The 21,710-nt window shown below is 42.8% G+C and overlaps 2 protein-coding genes across 2 annotated transcripts in view; both read left to right on the top strand.

Annotated features, from left to right (window-relative positions):
- Positions 1 to 216: 216 nt before the first annotated feature.
- Positions 217 to 12,323, top strand: ferry3 (FERRY endosomal RAB5 effector complex subunit 3). Its single transcript, XM_079163764.1, has 14 exons — positions 217 to 301; positions 802 to 990; positions 1,640 to 1,785; positions 3,199 to 3,380; positions 3,637 to 3,736; positions 3,939 to 4,063; positions 5,652 to 5,758; positions 5,861 to 6,058; positions 6,307 to 6,435; positions 7,111 to 7,179; positions 7,293 to 7,495; positions 9,349 to 9,406; positions 9,749 to 9,816; positions 10,889 to 12,323. The coding sequence occupies exons 2-14, from the start codon at positions 810 to 812 to the stop codon at positions 10,979 to 10,981; spliced, it is 1,659 nt and encodes a 552-aa protein (XP_079019890.1). The 5' UTR covers positions 217 to 301; positions 802 to 809; the 3' UTR covers positions 10,982 to 12,323.
- Positions 12,324 to 14,063: 1,740 nt separating this feature from the next.
- LOC306699220 (solute carrier family 45 member 3) overlaps positions 14,064 to 21,710 on the top strand; it is a 28,893-nt gene continuing 21,246 nt past the window's right edge. The window contains exon 1 of the mRNA XM_079163763.1: positions 14,064 to 14,136. The gene's annotated coding sequence lies outside the window, so the exon portion shown is untranslated. The remainder of the gene's footprint in view (positions 14,137 to 21,710) is intronic.

The following is a 21,710-nucleotide window of genomic DNA, read 5'->3' as shown; positions in this document are numbered from 1 at the left end:
CTCGTAAATTAAGTTTCGGGGTCATTCATTAGATTCGTGGCTCTGTAAATCTGCTTTGTACGGGAAAGAGAACAACCCAGAATAAAATGTATACAATTAGCCAAACGATTAGTCTTTCAGACACATCCCATAGCAGTTCTGATGAACAACTGAAAAAACAAATCTATAAACAAGACTGTCGCGAAAGTGCTTCTGCTGTAACACCGCTAACGACTCACTCTGGAGCGGTCAGCTGACTGCACCGGACAGGAGCGCCCCCGCCGTCTCTGCAGCAGGAAACACCGTATTCATTCATTCTCAGGTAAATCCGCCGCTTACGATATGTAAACGTTCACCAAAGTAAAGCAAGCAGCGATGCTCTTTTAGACATGTCCACGACAGGCTGCCTCTTTTTATTTATGTATTGTTTTTAGCTTTAGCTACACTGCTAGCTAGCATGGAGCAACAATAACATGGGAACGTCAGCTGACTTTTAACAGTGATGCGCTATTTACACATAATGAGAAACCGAGAAACACACATCCTTTGCTAGTTACAGTTTAACAATGTATTCATGAAGAAGTCCTGAACTCAGCGTGTTGCTTGTGCTGTATAGGAACGCTTTTTTTGCTGTGGAAGGTGGTTAACGTTGCTTATTTCACACGTTGGACAATATGTCAGTGAGAATGACGATCCGTGCTGATGATGGACTTCTGTTTCTGTGTCTTTGCTTATTAATAGCCCACGTGACTCTCAGACTTAAAGCATAGTACCTTCATACATTTAACTGTCGCCTTCTATATATATATATTTTTTTTTCAGACGCAACCATGAAGAAGAACAAAAGCAAAGTGAACAGCGCTGCTGAGAAGGAGTTTGTGTTTGAGTTCAGGGCAGGGAAACACAACTGTGTCCTGAAGGTGCCTCTGCAGTTTCCTGCTCAAGAGAACATCTGTGACCTCCATGGACGCCTGATGCTGCTGCATAAAATACCCTGCTACATAGAGAATGGTGAGACAGGCGGAGTCCACTTCGTGAAGTGAAATTCTAATGTTTCTTTACCTTTTGCATTTCTGAGGCAATCCCTGAATCACTTTCCTAACCAGGGTTTCCAGACCATAACTGCAACTGTCGCCCAAACCCTGACATTAGTCGTATAATATTGACTAAACACACGCATTTTAACATGAAAACGTTGTGGTCTTGCAGGAAGCTCTACAGCCAGGCGCTGACGACAAGCAAATTCAAAAAGACAATAAAAAATTGTCTTTTAAAGGAAATCAATAAGTCATTAAATCATCTCTGTATTCTTATTTCCAGGTGACATTTGTCACAATATACTCAAAACACACGAGCACTGAAGAGAACGGACACAAAATTGACTAGTGACTGCTAAAATGGTATTTCAAACATGTTGATTTAAACTCTGTCAACCAAATCTACAAGAAACCTCATATTCTGTTTATTTGAGATGAATCTATTCCATTAATGTCCATTAATAAAGTGGTATTGTCAGTGTCAGAATGCATGCTGTCAGTTTGAAACCTAAATTAATGGAATGGAGCTAGCCCACTGATTTTGCGATGTAACACTTGGCTTGCACAGAAATTAAAACATTCAAATGATTGTTTTTTTGCTGTGTTTTCACCTCTTCCTGCAGAGCTAAAAACCTCCCTTTCCAACTTCGTTGAGAGCGAGACCATCCTGGATTACGACAGAGAGGCCGAGCTGGCCCTTCAAAGACTCACGTTGGGAGATGTGGACGTGAACCAGCTCACCAACGCATGGACCAGGTCTTATGTGGAGGTGATTACACATTACAGTATGTTATTGTGCCTAAAATACATTCGTATCTTACACCACAAGCTCTGACATCAGTATCTACTGTACTGCGTCTGTTGACAGATTCACTGTCATCACTTGACTGAGTGATATAGATCATCTTTATAGAGTTAACCTGATTGTTTGGAGCCCCTGTGACCAATCAATGACCTCAACATGTCACTTTCAAATATCCCGTTTAGAATTACTGTCTATTACAAAAGCACCATACATGCTTACCGCTGTTATGAGGAAACTCCCCATGGCACCTAAACGTCTCTATACTTCTCCTGGATGATCATTTCAGCCTCATCGCAGTTTGTGGGATGACTCATGATGAATGCTGTTTACGTCGCGATTATATTGGATTCAATACACAAACTGCTAAAAAACCTTTTCGGAAGATATTTCTGTGAAAGAATGTCTATTAAGAATGTGAACAGCGTGTTTTATTCTGGTCAGCTGTTTATTTCAGGCACTGGCTGCTCAGCACAGCCTGGTCGTATATCCACTACTTCATGTTTCTGTAGTAGCACAGCAGGGTCTACGGAAGTGTCCTCGAATGCTCCCGCTGACTTCGGGTCAGTCACGCATTATTAAAAGTAATTTAAACAGAAGTAGTAGTGCAGTGCATCTGCAGATTGATTATTCATGAGTTCCTGAGAGGAAAAAAATGTCATTACATAAGCCTGCGTGCTGCGTTTAATGTCTCTCCATTGCACTCGGTTACACTCTGTCTTCCCAGAGATGATTCTGTAGCGGCGGGTTGTAAATATTTGACTTCATACTATTAATCAATACTAAACAGTCCGGTGACACACAGAAGTGGACTTTGTGCTTTTGTAAATAGATTAAGAATGGTCTTCTCGCCTACACATTTCTTAGATAGTGAAAGTCTCTTATTTCTTAAGTCTCAGGCATTTATAAAAAGACGAGGGGCTGCCTCAGCGCGTGTTGTGAAGCCCCTCTGGCCTGCTGCAGTCAGACATTTAGGACTGGCTATCCGTTTACATTTTTCTGCAGTCACACAGAAATACACATGGAGGTTTTCCAGTGTCCGTCATGTTTGTGGTCTGAGCCTGTATAAATAGGGGACTTTGAGATTCTAATACTGCTCTGTTGCTTTACTAATTATGGATTAGTGGGGCATGTAACTGCCTTTTTTTTGTAGAGCTGAGCAAAACATTCATTCAAAATGTGTTGACATTTCACCCGCGCTTCCTCTTTTGTCTTCCTGTGTCCACAGAAAATGTCGTTTTTAACACTTTCTACTGAATATCAGCCTCTCACTGGCCACTCTTAATTCTCCTCTTGTGCAGCAGATCATCACCCCACAATGACAGATTTTGTTTTTGTGTTTTTTGAATGGTCATTTTCTTTCTCCTCTCACGGTTTCAGACTACGCTGGAGCATGCTCGGCCCGAAGAGCCCAGCTGGGACGAGGACTTTGCCGATGTTTACCATGAGCTGATCCACTCGCCGGCCTCGGACACCCTTCTCAACCTGGAGCACAACTACTTTGTGAGCATCTCCGAGCTGATCAGTGAGAGAGACATGGAGATTAAGAAGCTACAAGAGAGGTTGGTGTTTTTCTAAAGCTCCACTCACCTTCTGTATTCTTAGCGTTCTCACTAGTTCGGTTGTCTGGTTCATGTTCATGTTCCAATTTTAACCATTTTGTGTAGGTCCATTACGTAAAATCCCAATAAAAATCCATTTAAATTCAAGGTTGTAATGCAGCAAAATAGGGATAACACCAAGGGGGTGAATACCTTTGCAAGGCTCTGTAGATCAGGATGTATTTCCCTATTAGTCTATTTTTTTTCTGTCTGACAGGCAAGCCGCTGAAATGGACAAAGTGATGCATGAGCTGGGAAATACTTTGAGTGACCATGATGTAAATGCAGTTGCCTCTCAACACTTTGATGCACAGCAGGTAAAAAAGAAGTCGGGGGGTGCTCTGCAGCAGTGTTAAAAGCAGGTGCACCTTGATCCCAAGTTATCGTTTTACCACAGACATTTCAGGGGATTCAGTTTGGGAATTCTCCCATTTATAAATTCAGATCTGCTCTAGCCTGTTCAGTCAAAACATGTTGTTGTCATATCGAAGTTCCTAAGTGTTTGACTTCTTTGAGCAGGTGTTGGAGAACAAGTGGGCCAGTGAGCTGAAGCAAGTTACCGGCATTCAAAAGCACGAGTATCAGCAGTGGGTCATCAGTCTGCACCAGGACCTGCAGAAATCCAACAACAGCAGCCAAATTAAGTGAGTTTATGTGTGTGTGTGTGTGACTCTGTGAACATGTTGGATTTGCATGAAAACTGAAGCTTGTTCTGTGTGTGCGGACAGCTGATATTGGTAGGCTTACTTTACGCTCGTATGCAGCTTAACGGGCTCTTGCGGTTCTGATCGTGCTTCTTCAAATCTTTGGGTAAAAGCAATAGTTGATCTAAGACGATGAACACCGGAGTTCCTTCCTCTTGTTCGAAAAAGAAAAGCTTGCAGTGCTGACGGATGTCTGCAATGTGCAGATGTGGCATCTGGGAGTAGCATTGTCAAAAGGCAGCGACAGAACGGCACTTCATGGTCTTTGTTCACTGATCGCTGGGTTTAAGTTCAGTTTAAGTTTATGGTGATTTAGCATGGAAGTAGAGTCAATATCAACCCTTAAAACTTACATTGATAAAATACGGTGATTTAGATTAAAAGAGGGAACTAAAGGATCATAGGAACTTGTTAAAACTACATTAAACTGACAAAATAAAATGGTTTGAATATCCCCTGTGTGGATTGTGCTACTGTAAACGTCTCACTAAATCCTGACTAGAAGTCAAACTGACACTTAACTAACAGGATCTTAACTGCTGCACTGTATAATCCAAAACATGACATGTCTGCTGGCCCTTTTGAAGTACAGACTCCATTTACATAGAAATTGAAGTGATTACAAGAGGTCAAAAACTCATCTAAGTTTGACTGATGCTGAGCTTTAAAGCATCAGTCTGACTTGCATCGTGAGAGGAGAAGTGGAAAAAAACCATCTCATAGTGGTTAACAGTAATGTAGTCCCGCAGAGTGAGCGGTGGTTTAAATTCAGGTCCTACACTCCGCCTGTGTTTTGATGGAATATCAAATATACACTGCATCCGGAAAGTATTCACAGCGCTTCACCTTTTCCACATTTTGTTATGTTACAGCCTTATTCCAAAATGGATTAAATTCATTTTTTCCCTCAAAATTCTAGATTTTCAAACATTTTAAACAAACTTTTTTCACTCTGTCATTATGGGGTATTGTGTGTAGAATGTTTGAGGAAAAAAATTAATTTAAGCCATTTTGGAAAGAGGCTGTAACATAACAAAATGTGCAAACAGTGAAGCGCTGTGAATACGTTCCGGATGCACTGTCTGCAGATACCACCAGGAGCTGTATGCTAAGAGCTGCTCAGACAATGTGCTGACCCTGCATCAGATTTTTTTTTCTTAATGATGAATATCATTATCTTGTTATGTGTTGGTGGAACTTAAAACTTCTACATCAGCACTTCGAACACTTTGTAAATATGCATTTTTAGAGCTACGGCCCGTAAAGAAATTCAGGTTGCAGTTGTGATTCCCTCGATATTGTTTTCTAATGTTTGTAGATGAAAAATTAAAGCCTTAGAACTGAGACTTGCATAAGCAAATTGTTTACATTATTTCTTGCTTTTAAATAGCCACAGGAAACTGCCTCTGAATGGGTGGGTTTTTCTTTTAAAAATAAATGTGAAAATTTCCTTTTCTTTTGAATACTGTATTTATTTTTTTGATGGCTATCTTAATTGATTGACTTCTTTGTACCCTTTTATTTCCAGTGAGGAGATCAAGGTGCAGCCCAGCCAGCTGGAGGAGCTGGCAGATTCTGGAGCCAGGATGTTTGAGGAGCAGCCTCAGCTGGAGGAGAGTTTTACTATACATTTAGGTGCTTCACTTCTAACATGCTCTCCAAATCTTTGTACACGTTTTTCTGCGGCAGCAGTCTTGATGTGAGCTACAGTATAATGCGTAATCTTCTTCTGATCAGGAGCACAACTGAAGACGATGCACAACCTGCGGCTGGTCCGGTCAGATGTGCTGGACTTCTGCAAGCACCGGCGGCACAGCAGTGGCGGAGCAAAGCTGAGGCGGCTGCAGACGGCCCTCTCGCTCTACTCCTCCTCACTCTGCGGTCTGGTGTTGTTGGTCGACAACAGGGTCAACTCCTACAGTGGCATCAAGAGAGGTCAGGGGTTTTTTTTCTCACTTTTTTTTTACAGTAAATAACACTTAAAAGTGTTTAAAGAAGAGTGAAAGTCATCTTTAAATTAGTGTTCTTAAAGACCAGGCACTCCATTCACCTTTACATTTGAATTAATTAGTTTTTAGAGCTAGAGTACAGCACATAGGCATAATAACAGCGATAAGCTCTGGCTAAGTAACTTTAATTCCATGCATCATTTCATCCCTGGCCCGTTCTGTGTTGACCCTCAGACTTTGCAACTGTCGCCAAGGAGTGTACGGACTTCCACTTTCCCTTTCTGGAGGCGCAGCTGGACGAGGTGCAGCAGGTGTTGCTCTATGCCAGAGCCCAGCGGAGCAGCAAGCAGAAAGAGCAGCCGGGTTCGATTTCTTTTTGGTTGCTCCACAACATCTATGATACAGACAGAACAGAGGATTAGAAAGAGTAATGCCAGACCGGTGAAGTTGATTGATAATTCTTTCTTCAGCCAGCTATGCATTACACAAGGCTTAACTAATATTGTTGATCATGGCCTTGTTTAGCAGGGCCAAAGAGACACAAAGATGCAAGTGGTTGTACCATCTTAACAGCTGTTTGTTTTGGCTAAATTCCTCTCAACATGCGGAATATACTGAAGTTGAAGTTAACCTCTAGATTACCTGGTTTGATGTTTAGCAAGACACGAAAGAGCACCTTCATCTCTAGAGTTCAAGCTGTCTCTAAAAGAGTGACCGGAAGGGGAGTGTATCGATATAAATGCCTGGAACAGTCTTGCACTACAGGACTTGACTCTGCAAACAGTTTCACAGAGTTGGAGCATGTCGGCGACATGCCGGCAGTATGAGTGGGGGATTAAATAGTCAGGAAGTAGACGACACTCTACAGAAAGCCGTGTCCAGATCCTTATCACAGCATAGAGCTGTATATAGAAACATTCGTTCGCAAGGAAAGTCCAGTCGCCGTTCCCATCAAGTGTCCTAATGAGATAATTTGACCGATTTTATTTTTTTCAATGTACTGATTTTCGTTGTATTTTTCAACGTTTATCCTGACAGAGATTCCAAGGAACGGAGGTGACGATAAGAGCAAAAATGTTGAAAGAAATCCATCCAACATCTTACCAGGTAATGGGCATTTCGTTCAGATTGAGAGAGCAGAGAATCACTGCTTTCGTTGCTTTAATCCACACCCACACGTGCTGCATATCACACACTGTACCTGCTGCGTCTCCCTCAAGGTGAGTTCTACATCTCGCGGCACTCCAACCTGTCGGAGGTCCACGTGGTCTTCCACCTGTGTGTGGACGATAACGTGCGTTCAGGGAACATCACGGCCCGGGACCCGGCCATTATGGGCTTGAGAAACATCCTGAAGGTCTGCTGCACACACGACGTCACCACCATCACGGTCCCGCTGCTGCTGGTCCACGACATGTCGGAGGTAAGAGTGGCTGAGAGCACGGTGAGCGCTGGTTTGTATGGAGGATGTTCTTTCTCCACACACACACGCGCTTCATAAGGATTATAATAATGTCGTAATGTGATACCCCAAAGAATAATTAAACCTGTGTTTACCCCGGTGTGTTTTTTATTTCAAACATTGTTACACCTAAACAATACGCATTTGTAAATGGTAGCTAACGAGCAAGCAGAGAAGTTAAAACATTTAGAAGAAAATAACGGGTAGAACGGTTGAAATCGGAAGCTAAAATAAATGTATGAGCAATTCAAATAGTTGGTTTAAAGGTAACGGATAACTGACGAAACTTTTGCCACTCCAAGTGGTCGTCGTCTGAATGCAAACCTTGACGATTCTATGCTTAGGGTGGTGATCTCCCAAGAGGTCAGGGGTCAGGTTCGGGCCCTGATGTGGATCCATTGTTGCTCAATGACTCCTCGGCTGGGTAGACTTTCACCGTTAACCCAGTCAGTGCAACCTTTTATCTGCTTTGTTCTTGTACTTCTGTGTTAATCCAAAGTAGTGCGGGACTGTTTGTGGTAGAAAACCTTGCTGGCTACACAGGTTTCCGTGGCCCTAACTGATGGCACAGTTCCATTTTCTTCCCTTTGCATTCGGCCTCTGCACTGCATCCTCAGCTGTGGTCGGGCACTGGCCTGTGAATTCAGCCTACGACTTAACATTTTCCCAGGTTCAAAGCCAGGAGGGCAAAGAAGAGAGTCGTGAACTCTTCTGTTTATTTAGTAGCTCAGAGTGTACAGTATGTACAACAGCACTCTGTGCTCTCACACTGCAGGGGAGAGGAACAGAGAAAGCTTTCAGTGACTGATGACGCTGTGAAATCATGCCGAGTTTAGCCAAAGATCCCATCACAATGAGGTGGATTTTTCTTTTGAATCTGGAGTTTGGAAAATCTTTACCGGGAAAATCTCCTGGAAATACATGGAAGAGCATATCCTTCCTCGTTCCTCAACTGAATAAAGATTGAAGTACAATAAATACTGGATTGCACTCACGCCACAACATTCAGTTTCTTTCCTTCTCATCAAGAGTCTTTGTTTACATAACCAAAGGCTTCTAACTTTTAGAGCCCCGGGAACCAGATGAACTTTAATTAATAGCTTCTGGTTCCACCTCAAAACGCTCCGTCTGTCATCTTCCTTTCAGTCTTGTTTGCCATTTAGAGGAGACGTCTTGCCTGTTTGTACAAGCCTGTTCTTGTGTTTGAAAACACCATAGTTTGTCTAGAAGAACTGTAGACTGCAAATATAGAACACGGCTGTGCCTCTTGTACTTATTTTAATTTACATTTTTTTAATTTAAGACTTTGAGGAAAAAGGAAAATTGAAGCTATTGCTTAGTTACACTATCATACACGTTTAAATGTTTGCAGAGAGGAGAATTGAAAACTCTTGTCAACCAATTTGGAGTGCCAGTTTCCAGACAGTGACAATTTGACAACGGTTATATTCAGTGTTATGGTTGTTTAGAAATGTATTTACTTGCCTCAATTGCTTGGCAAAGACCACACCTGCCTTTTTTTTTTTTTAAAAGCTCCTGCAAACGTCAACAGCCAGCTCATCACTGACACAGCGTCGGTGTACTGTCCTATTGTTGACGTGTCAGATACCCGTCGCTCCTGCCTGTGCCGTTTATCTCGAGGGCAAACCGTTTAGTGGGCGACGCCGTTCACACGGGTCTAAACATGGGCCTCGACGACTTTGTAGCTTCCACTTCATGGATTCAGTTTGGGTGTAGAATGGGTGTCTGCCTTTTTTTTAATTATTATTTTGAAGGCTATTTCCCTTCTCATTTCTCCTCCCGTCTCTCTGCAGGAGATGACCATACCGTGGTGTCTAAAGAGAGCAGAGCTGGTATTCAAATGTGTCAAAGGTAGGATGACAATGTAACATTTTCAGTTCATGAATTGTTTTCTTGAGCTTTTCTGCTACCGCACACCTCGGCACTGTTAAAAACAAGTTACATTGCACCTTGTATTGGTCCCCACTCTGCTGTGTGTTGGTGAAGCAATAGAGCAGAGATCTGTCAAGTCCAAGTCTACAGCTTTTTAAAACAAGAGCTCTTGTCTCCCCTCAAAGAGAGAAGTTCTTTTTTTGAGCTGAACAAAATCATGTAATTACAAAACTGCATACGAAAACAGAGCCTGGACTACACCAAACATGACAAATAAGATATTTGATCTGTGAATTACTGTCAATCTGTTTTCACTTGTAGGCTTCATGATGGAGATGGCCTCGTGGGATGGAGGAATATCACGCACAGTCCAGTTTCTAGTGCCAAAGGTGAGACTGTACTACCTTTTTTTTAGGCCTCACAACTCTTAGCTGAGGCGACGCACAGTCATCCTCTTTGGAGTAATTGCTTGCCAGCAAAATCTCTGTTAATTCAACAGAAATGTGTACTCGAGGACTGGCGTGTACACAACGTCACAAAAGGCACACCTGGCCCGGCTTAGAAGAGAGACTGTTTGAAGAGTGAATCACAGATTATAGAGCTTTATGTTCTCTTGACCAGTGTTTGCACTACTGTGATAAAAGAACGCTGAGAGAGATCATCCATATAATGACGGGATTAACGTGTACTTTTCCAAACACTGAGGCGTAATCTTGAACTCGCAGGTATCCAGGTCTTAACCTTATGTAGAAGTAAAAGGACAAAAACATCCAGGTTCAGCTTCGCCATCATTCTGTTCAGGTAGTTGTGACTTCATTGCTGGACGAAGCCGAACTGTTACTTTATTTTGGGCTCATCTGGATGTTGTATACCTATACGTTTGTCAGGAAGGCAGCAGCGCTTATAGCACAATCTCACGTTGACGGATTAAGATGATAACACCAGCGGCATCAAAGGACTCCCCGGCTGCATTGGCTTCCTGTCAGCTACATGCTCAGACACCATTCAAAATAGCAGCTCTGAAACAACATTGTTTTCTGTGCCTCAAAGAGACGCGGCGGCTAAATATATATACGCTCTGTGTTTGCGTGTGGATGAATGATGCGCAAACGCTCAAAGATTAATACTTAACATTCTTATTTGACGGGTGGCGATGCTAACACGGTATGCGCCCCTGTTAAAGTCACAGCTGCCGGAGCTCACGTCATTTCAGCAGCTTGACTTGCCTCAGAAAAAAAAAAAAAAAAAAAGACCCTGTGATGTTGAACTCAAAGGCCACCGCAGGGGCTGTTAACAGTTGGCTGTATAGACAAACATTTGTGATGTATTTTTGTTGTCACAGGCACAATTCTGAAAAAGCTGAAAATGTGTACGAGAGGTGTTGTTTGTCACATTGCTGCTGCACAAATCCCAGTCCCTTTACTGCTCACTAATCCTGGCTGTGTGTTTGTGTGTTGACAGAGTATCTCAGAGGAGATGTTCTACCAGTTGAGCAACATGCTGCCTCAGATCTTCCGCGTCTCCTCCACCCTAACTCTCACCTCAAAGCACTGATGGAGAGGGGGGTGCACCACGTTGCCCCCTCGAGGCATTCCGACTAACACAGACTGATTTTATTTTAACAATTGTTATATTCTTTTTTTTTTGTTGTCAGGAACTGTTGACAAAATGAGTGAAGATTTTGTGGCAAAGTAGCACATTGGCCCCCATTCATTGAAATGGGGGCCAACATAACATGGTGGCATTAAAGCACTTACAGAAGATGTGCAAAAAAAAAAAGATTTTAAATGTGACAAGAGACGTTTGTGTGCATCTGGTTATTTTTGCACCATCCAAAGCTACACACGCTGTAAATACTTCTTTCTGGATTCTGTGGCTCATCACCAAAGCAGCTGCTGCTGCAGTTATCATTTCAGGACCCCGGGGTGCAGTTCTGGTGACAGTTTTATGACATGACATCAGCTGCAAGTGTACCAGTTTTCCTTGAAAGCTGCGATCTGTAGCTTTCAGCACATTCGAGCTGCTGCATGATGGAGGACGGTGTGTCGGTGAAGTTGTTTTAACTCGCTGGTACGGCGGGAAAATTCCATCAACAGAGCAGAAAAAAGAAAGCGTTTACTAAAGTGATGAAGCTGGATAATGGTGGCAATTGGACAGGTGTGATATAACTGTATAAGCAACCACGCTAAATGTGACTTTTGTTGTGTTTTAACCACACATTACTATACAGATGGATGTAATGACTGAATACAAAGAAGACTTCTTTAAATCCATTTTTTGTTTTTTAAGTTTTGATAGACAATATGAGGTCCCTGTCACATTGCATCTGTTGAATGTTCAGGAAGTCCTGATGTATGATCACACAGTTTAGCCATCATATGAGATTTCACAGTCTAAACCAATGGGTAAGGGGCTGGTATTTGGGAGATGATTTCTCCAGAGAGAAGTGACAAGAACTTTGCTCCTCTAGTCCCAAAGGCAAATGTCGTTGCTGCTGAGATGAGCAACGCGCAGGTGTTTTTTTTTTAATGCTGCATTGCAGTGAGTTGTAGTGCGGATCACTCTTTGTTTGTTTGTGTGTGTGTGTGTTGGGGGGGGGGGGGGGTTCCTCCCTTCTACCTCTGTAACAGTAGATGGCACTGTTCCTAAAGACAAAGATGTGACCACACAGGCACTTACACACTTAGTAAAAGAGAGAAAGTTTAAAAGAGCGCTCGTTGACTTCCATGTTGGTCCTGATGAGCCAGGAGGGACCTCTCTGAAAAGCTCAGCCTCAGTGGTCTTGTGTCTTCAGTGGTAGATGTTCGTGAATTGTGTTGAACATAATAAAATGAGTAATGTGTATATTCACTGTATATGTTTACATTTTTATGTTTGAATAAAAAAAAAGAATGAATCGCTCACCACACTGATTTGATGTAAATTCTTCATGAAAGCCGTCATAAGCTCATGACAGACTTTTTTTTTTTTCTCCCCCCCGCTGCCAACAGTGATGCACTTCTAGTGGCGTTTGGTTCAGCGTTTTATTCCGTGTTGATGGGTTATCCACAGGCACATAATCTCTCTGAAGTTAATAATCCATGTCATTCATTGGAATTACATTCCTCCTACATCTAATGGTGGCCTATAAGTCATTTCAGACGGACTGAAATCAATTCAGCTTGACAGAAAGTTTGCCACAGCCACGCTCGGCAGCGGTATTAGGAAGATGAAAAGAGTCGAGAGTGTAGCAATCAAAGAAAGTTGCCTTCTCTCCTTTCCAGATAAACGAGGCCAGTGGCCCTGAGATATGATATTGAATAGCTTCATTTTGAAACCTGCAACTGTTTATGTCACGCTGCCATGCTGAGAACCCACAAAATTGTGAGAATACGTATTGCTGAGTGTTTGGCATTCTTGGGATTGGTCTCAGTGGTGTGGAGTGTTTGGTTTCCTTGGGAAGAGAATGCAGCTCCAACTTTTCCTCCTCTCTCAGTTCTGTACAAATGATTGAATAAAAAAAATCAGAGCAACATTCACAAACTGGATATGAAAGGTTTTTCCTTAAAGAACTACAGCACACTAAGTTACAAGTGGGAAACGAGTATCACCAGGCACCTGTTAAAAGCCGTTTTGTCAGTAGTAAAACCTCAGGCTCTCCTCAGGCTGAAGTACTCGTCGGTTGATGATGTCAAGTCACTCACAGAAACATGACCGGGGAACAGTCGTCATTATTAGTGCTGAACCGGAAACATTAGTTTACATTTATCTGATTGATTCAAAACGTTGTCCTTCCCTGGGAAGCAATAACGTTTTCTGTGTCAGTGCAGGTTTTACCCTCACAGAGCAGAATTATTCAGTTACAAGTCTGAGGAATGGCATAGTTGAAAGAGAAGAAGAAACATGATTTATGTGTTTGTTTGTTTTTACTTGGTAATAGATGATTACAGTCACAGTGTGCTTAAAACAACATGAATCTATATTATATGCTTTTTTTTATCCACAGGTTTAGGTTTCAACAGCCTGCTTAACAAATTGTAGCTATACACATTCAATAACCATGTTTAAAGATAAGAGCCTCATCGGTAGCATACATATTGGACTAAACTAAACTAATGTTAGAAGGTGTGCTTGCTGTGAGATGTGAGAAGTGAGGTGACAGATAAGATGTATGTGTACAGGGGGTGCATATTAGGAAGGACAAGGTAGAACAATACGTTTATTTGAATGGTGGTCAATAAGAAATAATAGCAGAAGCGTTTTAAAGCATAACTAAATAAAAACACATCAATATCCTCATTGAATAAACTGTTTGTTTACGGCTGTTTTCCTCTCATATAACTACGTCACAGGTAATGCTACCGGAACTAGCAAGAAAATAAAACCTTGTGTGACCATTATGAGGCACTTTGAAAAGAACATTATAAACATTAAAGTGCGTCTCTTAGTTGAGTTGAGTGCGCACGCATCTTTAACGTCTTTATTCGTTTTGTTTGTTTTTTGTTTGATATGGCGTTATTAAGATGTTATTCAGCAAAAAGGGCCAGTTGCGAGTGCCCTCGGTTCTTTTATTTTCGAAAACAAAGACCGGAAATTGTATTTGTAGTTGTCGCGAGCTTGACAGCGTTTGTCACAGCTGGGTATCTGGCTCGCTGCAAGTTGAGCAGCAACGGTACGTCGAGAGCGAGCAAGTTGCTGCACGGATCTCCCGGAGCTGCACTTAACTTGAGGTGAAGTTGCATTTAAGAGAGTCCGTCAATGAAGTAATACACCGGTGTTAATTTGACTGATGCTATACCTATATTTAGCATTGTTTATTAGACACAAATCTGACGCGGTACTTTGTAACTGAACGGTCGCTGCGTGGGTTGAAACTTATTCATTGTATGTGCGGCTGTCCCGTTGACCGCGTCGATACAACGAACGTGTTTAAATTAAGACCCAAGCGTCTGCGCGTGTATCGCCGGATGGTGTGCATTGATTCATACGACGCCAGAAACGGTGATTTCGGTTGAGCTGAAAATGGAAGCGTGCTGGGTTGTGTTGATTTTGGTCCGAGCCCCGGGTCTGAAAGGTGTAGCCTACGGTTAGCCAGGGTCCAGCAGCGTGGTGCTTTTCTGGAAGTTTTTTCCACTCTGCGTCGTTGACTGCAGCCCTACCGCCAGCCTCCATGCGCACACTGGTGTGGTGCCAAGTGCCATGGTGGCAACAACTTTACAGGCTTACCCACCGCTAAAACCGTCTCTGTCCACGCGAGAGCCGTCGTCTAATTTGCTGTTTGGCGCTGTGATGACGCAAACCCCGCTGTTGTGACACATGGATATTTGGGGGGGGGGGGGGCGTTTCAGGGGACCCTGTTTGGAAAGTTGCTCCCAAACTCTTCCTCTGTCTTGTTGTTTGCATACACTGGTCAAGTATTTAGTTCAGTAGTCTGAGAGCCAGCTAAGCTCAGATATGCTGATGCAGCTGGGAACACAAACCATGGCGCGCGCACACACACACGCACACAGAAACAAAATGATTGTACTGGATTTAAGAAAACATTTTTTGTTAGCCTTCACATTTCTTCAGTTGGGTTTGGAAGTTCAACTCGCACTAGAACATTATGTGTCAACAGCACTCAGTTGTTGAAGATGATGGATGAATCAGTGACTGGTTCTGCGTAGTTTCCAAGAAGTAGATCCTTGTAAGAAACTTTAACTTCCTTGTAGCAGTGATTACTCACTTACTCTTCTCTCGTTGTTGTAATCCTCACTAAAAACCAGAAATCTATTCTTTACCAGCTGTTTGGTGGCAGTAGGGTCACAGGCACATTTTTTGATGAATCCTTGATTGAAATAGTCCACTTATTGTGTGTTACTGCCTATAAATCAGTTTATTACAGCTGCGTTATATCTCATTATTGTAAAAGAAAAGAATGAAAGTCTCATACGGGTGACTCTGCATTATTTCTGTTCCCTTGTTTTCAAGGTTGTTGTGGACAAACGTAGACATTCTTTTATGCACTAAAGATCATTTTGCTTACTTTTCTCTCACTTTCTAAAGCCTCTTTCTACTTTTTATTTCTTTATTTAAAGAATACAAGGTCAGGAATGTGAACTACATTTTCAAGTAGCCTAAACTCCCTCTCTAGCAGGCTGCAGTTAAGAGCTAAAAGTTTCCATGTGTGCGTGTTTTCTTTATGAATCTGCTTCTTCGGCTTGTACTACACCCTTCAACACTGAAAGACCACATTAAGGGGGAGAAGAGGATCAAAAGGTTAAACAGCTCTAACCCATGACAGGGGGACTTTTATTGTCACCATGACCGTGACTCCCGCCGTCACACAAAGACCTCTTTCCCCTCTCCACGGACCACTCAAGTGTGTTATTCATTCTACCCAGCAAAATAGACTTCTCTTTAGCCCCGTTGGCCCCGGCAGCTCTTTTTCTTCTTCTCTTGACTTCATTTACTTTACTCACAACAAACTGTCTTCAGCCTCCTTTTTTCCTTTTTAAAAAAAAAACTGATACAAAGTCTAATTGTGTCTTCAGCTACTATGTGTGAAACTTGTCTCCATGTGAGATCCTGAGGGTGTACCGCATTAAAATCCTCCCAACAATATGACTACTAATGATCAGTGACTAGAAGCCATTATGATCAGAAAGGATGATCTCAGAAGAGCAGCCGCATTCTTAAGCGCTCACTACTTCCTATGTGTGGCCCCGGGAGGAGTTTGCGCCGCTCATCTGGTCCACGATGATAGAAAACCTGGGATGCTGTGGCTAGACGAGCTGGCGGTTCTCTGACTGCTTTCTGACAGTCTATCATACCCCCCTCCCAAGCCAAGCGCAGGATAGTCACCCACCGTCGACGACACCGAGCTACTTAAGGCCGACTGAAGGCTTTGCCGTTTTAATCAGTCGTAGGCTGTTTATCTCCAGCTTGGAGTGCTCTCTGTGCTTTCCGTGCGTACCTGGATTCTCCATGAATTACACTCAGCCCCTGCATGTTTTATTTGAAGACAGGTGGTGGATTATTGTGGTGGGTGTGATTATTTTGCTACCTCTTCTTAATGCAGAGAGGCCTGAAGAGCTTTTGCTGGAAGGGTTTTTGGTGTTTTTTTTTTTTCTTTCTCTTAAGCTCTGTGTCCTCTTCAAAGCTTTGTGTGCTCTGGTGTCACGTTTAGCCACGAACGATCACAGGTATGCAATCGGCACAATGGTTGTCTCTCATGTCAAAGAAGTGCAGGAGACGCTCACTTCAGTGGGAAAGCGCTGTTTCGTGGCTCTCATGACGACGAGCCGGGTTCTCCAAGTTGCTTTCAGGTTTTAACGCCCATGTCCTAGTTTAGTCAGATTAGTCAAGTTGTGGTGCTTCAGTGGCCAAAAAAAATGCCTAAATGGTGTTGCTCTGTGGCTTTTATTATGTGTGTCACATGCGGTTGTTGCTGTGCCTCAATTCTATGTTTTATGGTACTTTTTTTTGATTTTCTGTCGGCTCAATGAAACCATGTCTGCACTAAAGTCAGACCAATTGCTTTCTGTTTTTTTACTGTTGAGCTGTTTGCTTTACATTGACAGAAGCCGTGCTGGCTGACTCCTGTTTTCTTTGTCTCTGTGTGAACTCCGATTTGGTTAATTTTTCAGATCTGCGCGGCGTATTTGGTTGTTATCTTTACGCAAACGTTCAAACCACTCGGGGCCCTGAATGTGTCCCTCAAGCGCTAATCATTGTAAAAACAGTGAGCTCATTTGTTGAAACAGCAGGAGGGAGAGAAATGTAATGGTAAAAGAGAGTTGATGGGCAGGGGGGGGGGGGGGGTGTTAGACACCAACCACCAATCAAAAGCAACACACCTGCTCACAGACGGAGGGAAATGCACATTATTAGACCTCCATAACTCACTGACAGCAGGGGAAAGGGCTGAATATTAAGCAGCCCGTCTGGTTCCTGGCTCTCTCGTTTGACGGGAGGCAGAGGAGCGCAAAAGTTGTTCCCAGCTCTCTGCAGGCTGCGGGGTCAAAGTCAAACAGTTTCCCTGTGAGAGAGAGAGAGAGAGAGACTGCTGATAGGCTCCCTAATGGGCCCAAGCCAAAAGAAAAGATGACAGCTACCCTACCGCCCAGAAATGTCACCTCTGGTGACATTGTTATCATTCTGTTTTAAATATTTTTTGACTTACGGCTCCTTTCTCACTGTTGTTGCTGGGAATTCTACCAGCCAGTTTCCTTTCATGTTGTCCAAATAATATAGAATATGATTCTAAAATTTCAGTTAAGTTGTTTTTGAATATAATTTCAATAGAACATGTTTACGTCCTGACGGTATGATGTTGATGGTCTGAACATCTGTCAGCGTCTCCTTGGGAACATGGCTGACTTTAATTGGTGCGAGAGGGTGAAGGGAGCCATATTCAATTCAGGCATCTAGGTTATCTGTTCTTTTAATATCTGGTCTGATTAAAGAGTAGGACTATTTTCCTATCTTCTCTTTGGTTTTGCATGAAATCGCTCCGTGCCAAAGTGTGTGGGTGCGTTGGCACCGGTTCAGTTCTCTAGTGGCTTGCTTGGCCAACTGCTTTTCTCTTTAGCCCTAATTTGTTGTGTATTTTTGCCATTACAACTTGAATGCAGTGTAACACAATGGGTGAAATATGCCAGTTTCTACAAACAGAATCACTTAGTGAGTCATGGGAACATATAAGTGGTATTCATTTGGTACGGCTGGCAAAAGTAACTGTCTGCTGATGTTTATCTTTGTCCTGTCTGTGCAACACAAGAATGAATACGCAAGGACACTGTGTTTTTTTTTTGTGAGGCATTCCACTGATCACTGCAACTGTCCTGTAGCAATCGGTGACCGAAGCTCTGTCATTATGGTTTAGAAGTCTGAAGGTATTTCCAGACAGACTCTGGAACAAATGTTTGTCTCGTTTTATCCACGCGATTTCTGACCACTGGAGTGTTTTTGTAGTCTGTTTTTCTTTTCTTTTTGACTGATCTAAGAACTCACCAGGAACTGCAGCTCTTTCTGTTTAGTTGCGCTTGTCTCCTTCTTCCTCTCCATTCCGTACATTCATAAATCGTCAAAAAAGCCTCAGGATGGCTGCATATTTTAGCTTAGTAGCTACCAACGTAACACGCACCTAAATTGCTGAACCAGACTATTGGCGGTTGAGTTCCTTAACGTTGGTGCCAAGTTTTGACAAGGAAAAAGAATGCTTGAACTAAAAAAAAAAATGTGGTTCTTCTGCATCGTTTTTATTTTTGTAAAAGCGGTGCAATGTGAGTCCAATAATGTTATGCAATGCTAAATCTGTGGAGCAGAATGTGTGTACTTCCTCTAGTCAAATAGGTTCAGAGTAAGAATGGTACTGAATGAAGATGTAATCTTCACATCAGGACCCTGCCTCTGGTTCTTGAAGTTGCGTGTTTGTTTTTTTGAAAGTAGAGTTGATAAAGGAGGATCTGGGCTGACATTCAACAAGTTACTAGCAGCTAACAAGGCAGCGCTCGAGAGAAACCTACAGACCCAACAGTCTGCCTCTCTTTGCGTTGTTCCACTCACAGCCCCTCTGCTGGCCTAATTGAATTTGCTGACTTTACTTAGTTCTGCCCACACGTTTTAAGTGTGGAGGGGACTGCGTGGCATTGGAGGCAAAACAGCCTCAGGTCTCCGGCTCTCACGATAGGTGGGGGGGGGGGGGACAGACGGCGAACGAGCCTATATTGCGTAATTCCCCAATAACGAGAAGCACTACATGGCTGCTACACCGCAAGTCCAGATGAGACGAGCCCTGGAGCGGGGATAACCCGGGCTGGTCCTCAGACATTTTCCCATGGTGATAAGGACTTGGCCAGATGTTTGCAATACATATTCACACTCTCTCTCTCTCTCCTCGACTCAAGAGAAGCCCTAGAGAGTGTGTAATGTGGCAGATCTGGTAAGGCGTTCAGAGTGCCAAATTATGAATGACCCTGCCACCTCCCGATGATTTCTTACCGAAACGCCGAGCCAAGGGAGCGGAGAAAGGTTTCCAACTCGAATTAGCGCTCTTTGAAGTCGGCCTCTGTGAATGGGGGGAAACGGCATATTCTAAGACACCACAGTGTTCTCTTTCATGTCGCGAGCTGAAAGGGATGCTATTGAGTGTTTGAGGGAGACCTTTGATATTTGAGATGCTCCGTGCCTCGTGAAAGGATCAAGCTTATGATTTGAGTCCATATGAGTGCGACTGCTTTGATGCCTGCTTCTGCCAGTTCAGTGTTTTTGTCAGAAACGTTTCGTACAGCATGGCTTGGGGGATCAGCCATGATGGTCTCTATACAGCTCACATATGTGTGAAGAGGGGCCTGCTGCTCGTGCACACATGTGTACAATAACACACACAGATGCACACAGCCACATCTAATGGAATTGTTGTTCCACCCTATTGACGGTAAACGCTGTCCCGTTTGGGAACTTGTTTGATGTCGAGTGTCCTGTCCGAGGTTTAGAGGACCTGATTGAGATGAAGGAAGTAAAGATTTGTCTTGATTACATGTTTCTTTTGTTTTCCGGCTTTTCGTCTTGTAGAGCTGATGATTGACATTTCTTATTTTCCAAACACACCCAGGGTAGCCTTCCGCCTTTCAGTCTGCACTTGTGGTTTGGGTACACGAAGACGGTGTCGTTGTAAAAGGCTTCCTATTGTGTAATTGTGTTGTTATGCCGCTGTTTTTAATGTTTTTAAAGGAAAGGCTACATTAAATTACAATGCCACTGCAGAGCACTTCTTGACTGCGGGCAGGATGTTTACTAAAGTGTGTGTGTGTGTGTGTGTGTGTGTGTGTATGCTACTGGTTGGAGAGGGAGAGAGAGGACTTTGCCCTTCTCTTCCATCTTTCCCATCTGGTTTGTGTAGCATTTGACTGAGGCGTTAATCATTGTGCCTTTAGGGCCACTACTGCTTTGACAACAGCTGGAAAAAGGCGATGGACCTGTTGATGTCCGTCTGTCCTTATTTCTGTCAGTCCTCTACGCACTGCTGTGTTAACTGTATCCCTGCAGCTGGAGGGCTCATGGCCTTGGTTTTTCTAGTTTCTTGAAAACAGCTGGAAGGGCCTCCATAGCTCTATTTCCTCTATCCGCAACGTGTCTCAGCCCTCAACTTCCTATAAGTCACCCGGTACCGCTATACTACTTGGTTTTTTTCTCCAAGTATTTTAAGTTTGCTGACTTGCCTTTTATTTAGAGGAACTGCAACACTGTAAAGGCTAATTCCTGCTTGCCACGTCCCTATGCTGAGCCGGGGTTCTGGCCGGGCAGGATGCGTCTTGTGGAAACTCTCAAAAAGTGGATGTGTTCACGAGAGTTGATGTTCACGTGGTTATGTTGGACATTTGTGGAGTAATCCTGTATCTCTACACTTGTAAAAAGGTAGCATTTGCAGTCATTTGAATGAAATGTCTCATTTCCTTTAGATTAATGCTCTAGTAATTTAATGAAGTCATGATTAAAATTCATGGTTGAGGTTTATTTCTTATGATCTTAAATGTTGAAACTCAGCTTTCTGGGTCAATACAGCACACACTGAGGAATTTATCTCTTCAAGCGACTACATTACCCATTAACACGGATTCCACATAGAAGATGGGGAATTTCCCTATAATGCCTCTATTGATGTCTTCTTCCCTGCCTCCCAAGAACGAACCTCCCAGTGTACATCAGACCTGTTTGCGTGGCCTCATGGGCTAAATAATCTATTGTTTCAATTGTGTGTATTCGATGGTCACTTTGCAATTCATACCATGTAATAAGGCTAATTATCATCATCATGACTACACGAAAAATCGTTTGTCTTTGAGATTGGCCATGAAAATAACCCAGTCTAGTCCGTTTGATAAATACTGGGGTACAACACTAGGCTACACAACAAACTGACACTTCATCTCAGTACCGCTAGTCAATGCAAGCCATGATAACATGTCATCCAATAGGACAAATGTATTCTAGATCTTTTTTAGAACATGGTATTGCTCCTTGTTTTCTACCAATTAGGGTTTATTATTAAAGATTATCCATCTGATAACCTCACGGATGTGTTTTCCTTGGGTTACCATCGCATAACGTAACATTATGACAAATTAGCCATTAGTTTAACACTGGCTCATTTACAGGGATAGTCATATATTATTAATATATATATGAAGTGTAAGTCAGGTCTGCATTAAGTTTAATGTTGAGTTAATGGGAAACTGCACCGATTTCTCTAAAACTCGTTGTTTAGGCTAATCTAAGTGATGCATTGTCTCAATATTGAGATTTACAAATTAAAAGCAAA

The sequence above is a fragment of the Pholis gunnellus genome (assembly GCF_910591455.1).
Source record: "Pholis gunnellus genome assembly, chromosome: 7".
Taxonomy (NCBI): Eukaryota; Metazoa; Chordata; class Actinopteri; order Perciformes; family Pholidae; genus Pholis; species Pholis gunnellus.
This window is presented reverse-complemented; position numbering and strand designations above follow the sequence as displayed.

Bases quoted from the DNA above. Each gene is read 5' to 3' on its own strand.
- ferry3 (XM_079163764.1), top strand. From the start codon at position 810: ATGAAGAAGAACAAAAGCAAAGTGAACAGCGCTGCTGAGAAGGAGTTT. The intron at 3,737-3,938 runs GTAAAAAAGAAG...TTCTTTGAGCAG, and splicing joins AACACTTTGATGCACAGCAG to GTGTTGGAGAACAAGTGGGC. The intron at 5,759-5,860 runs GTGCTTCACTTC...TCTTCTGATCAG, and splicing joins GAGTTTTACTATACATTTAG to GAGCACAACTGAAGACGATG.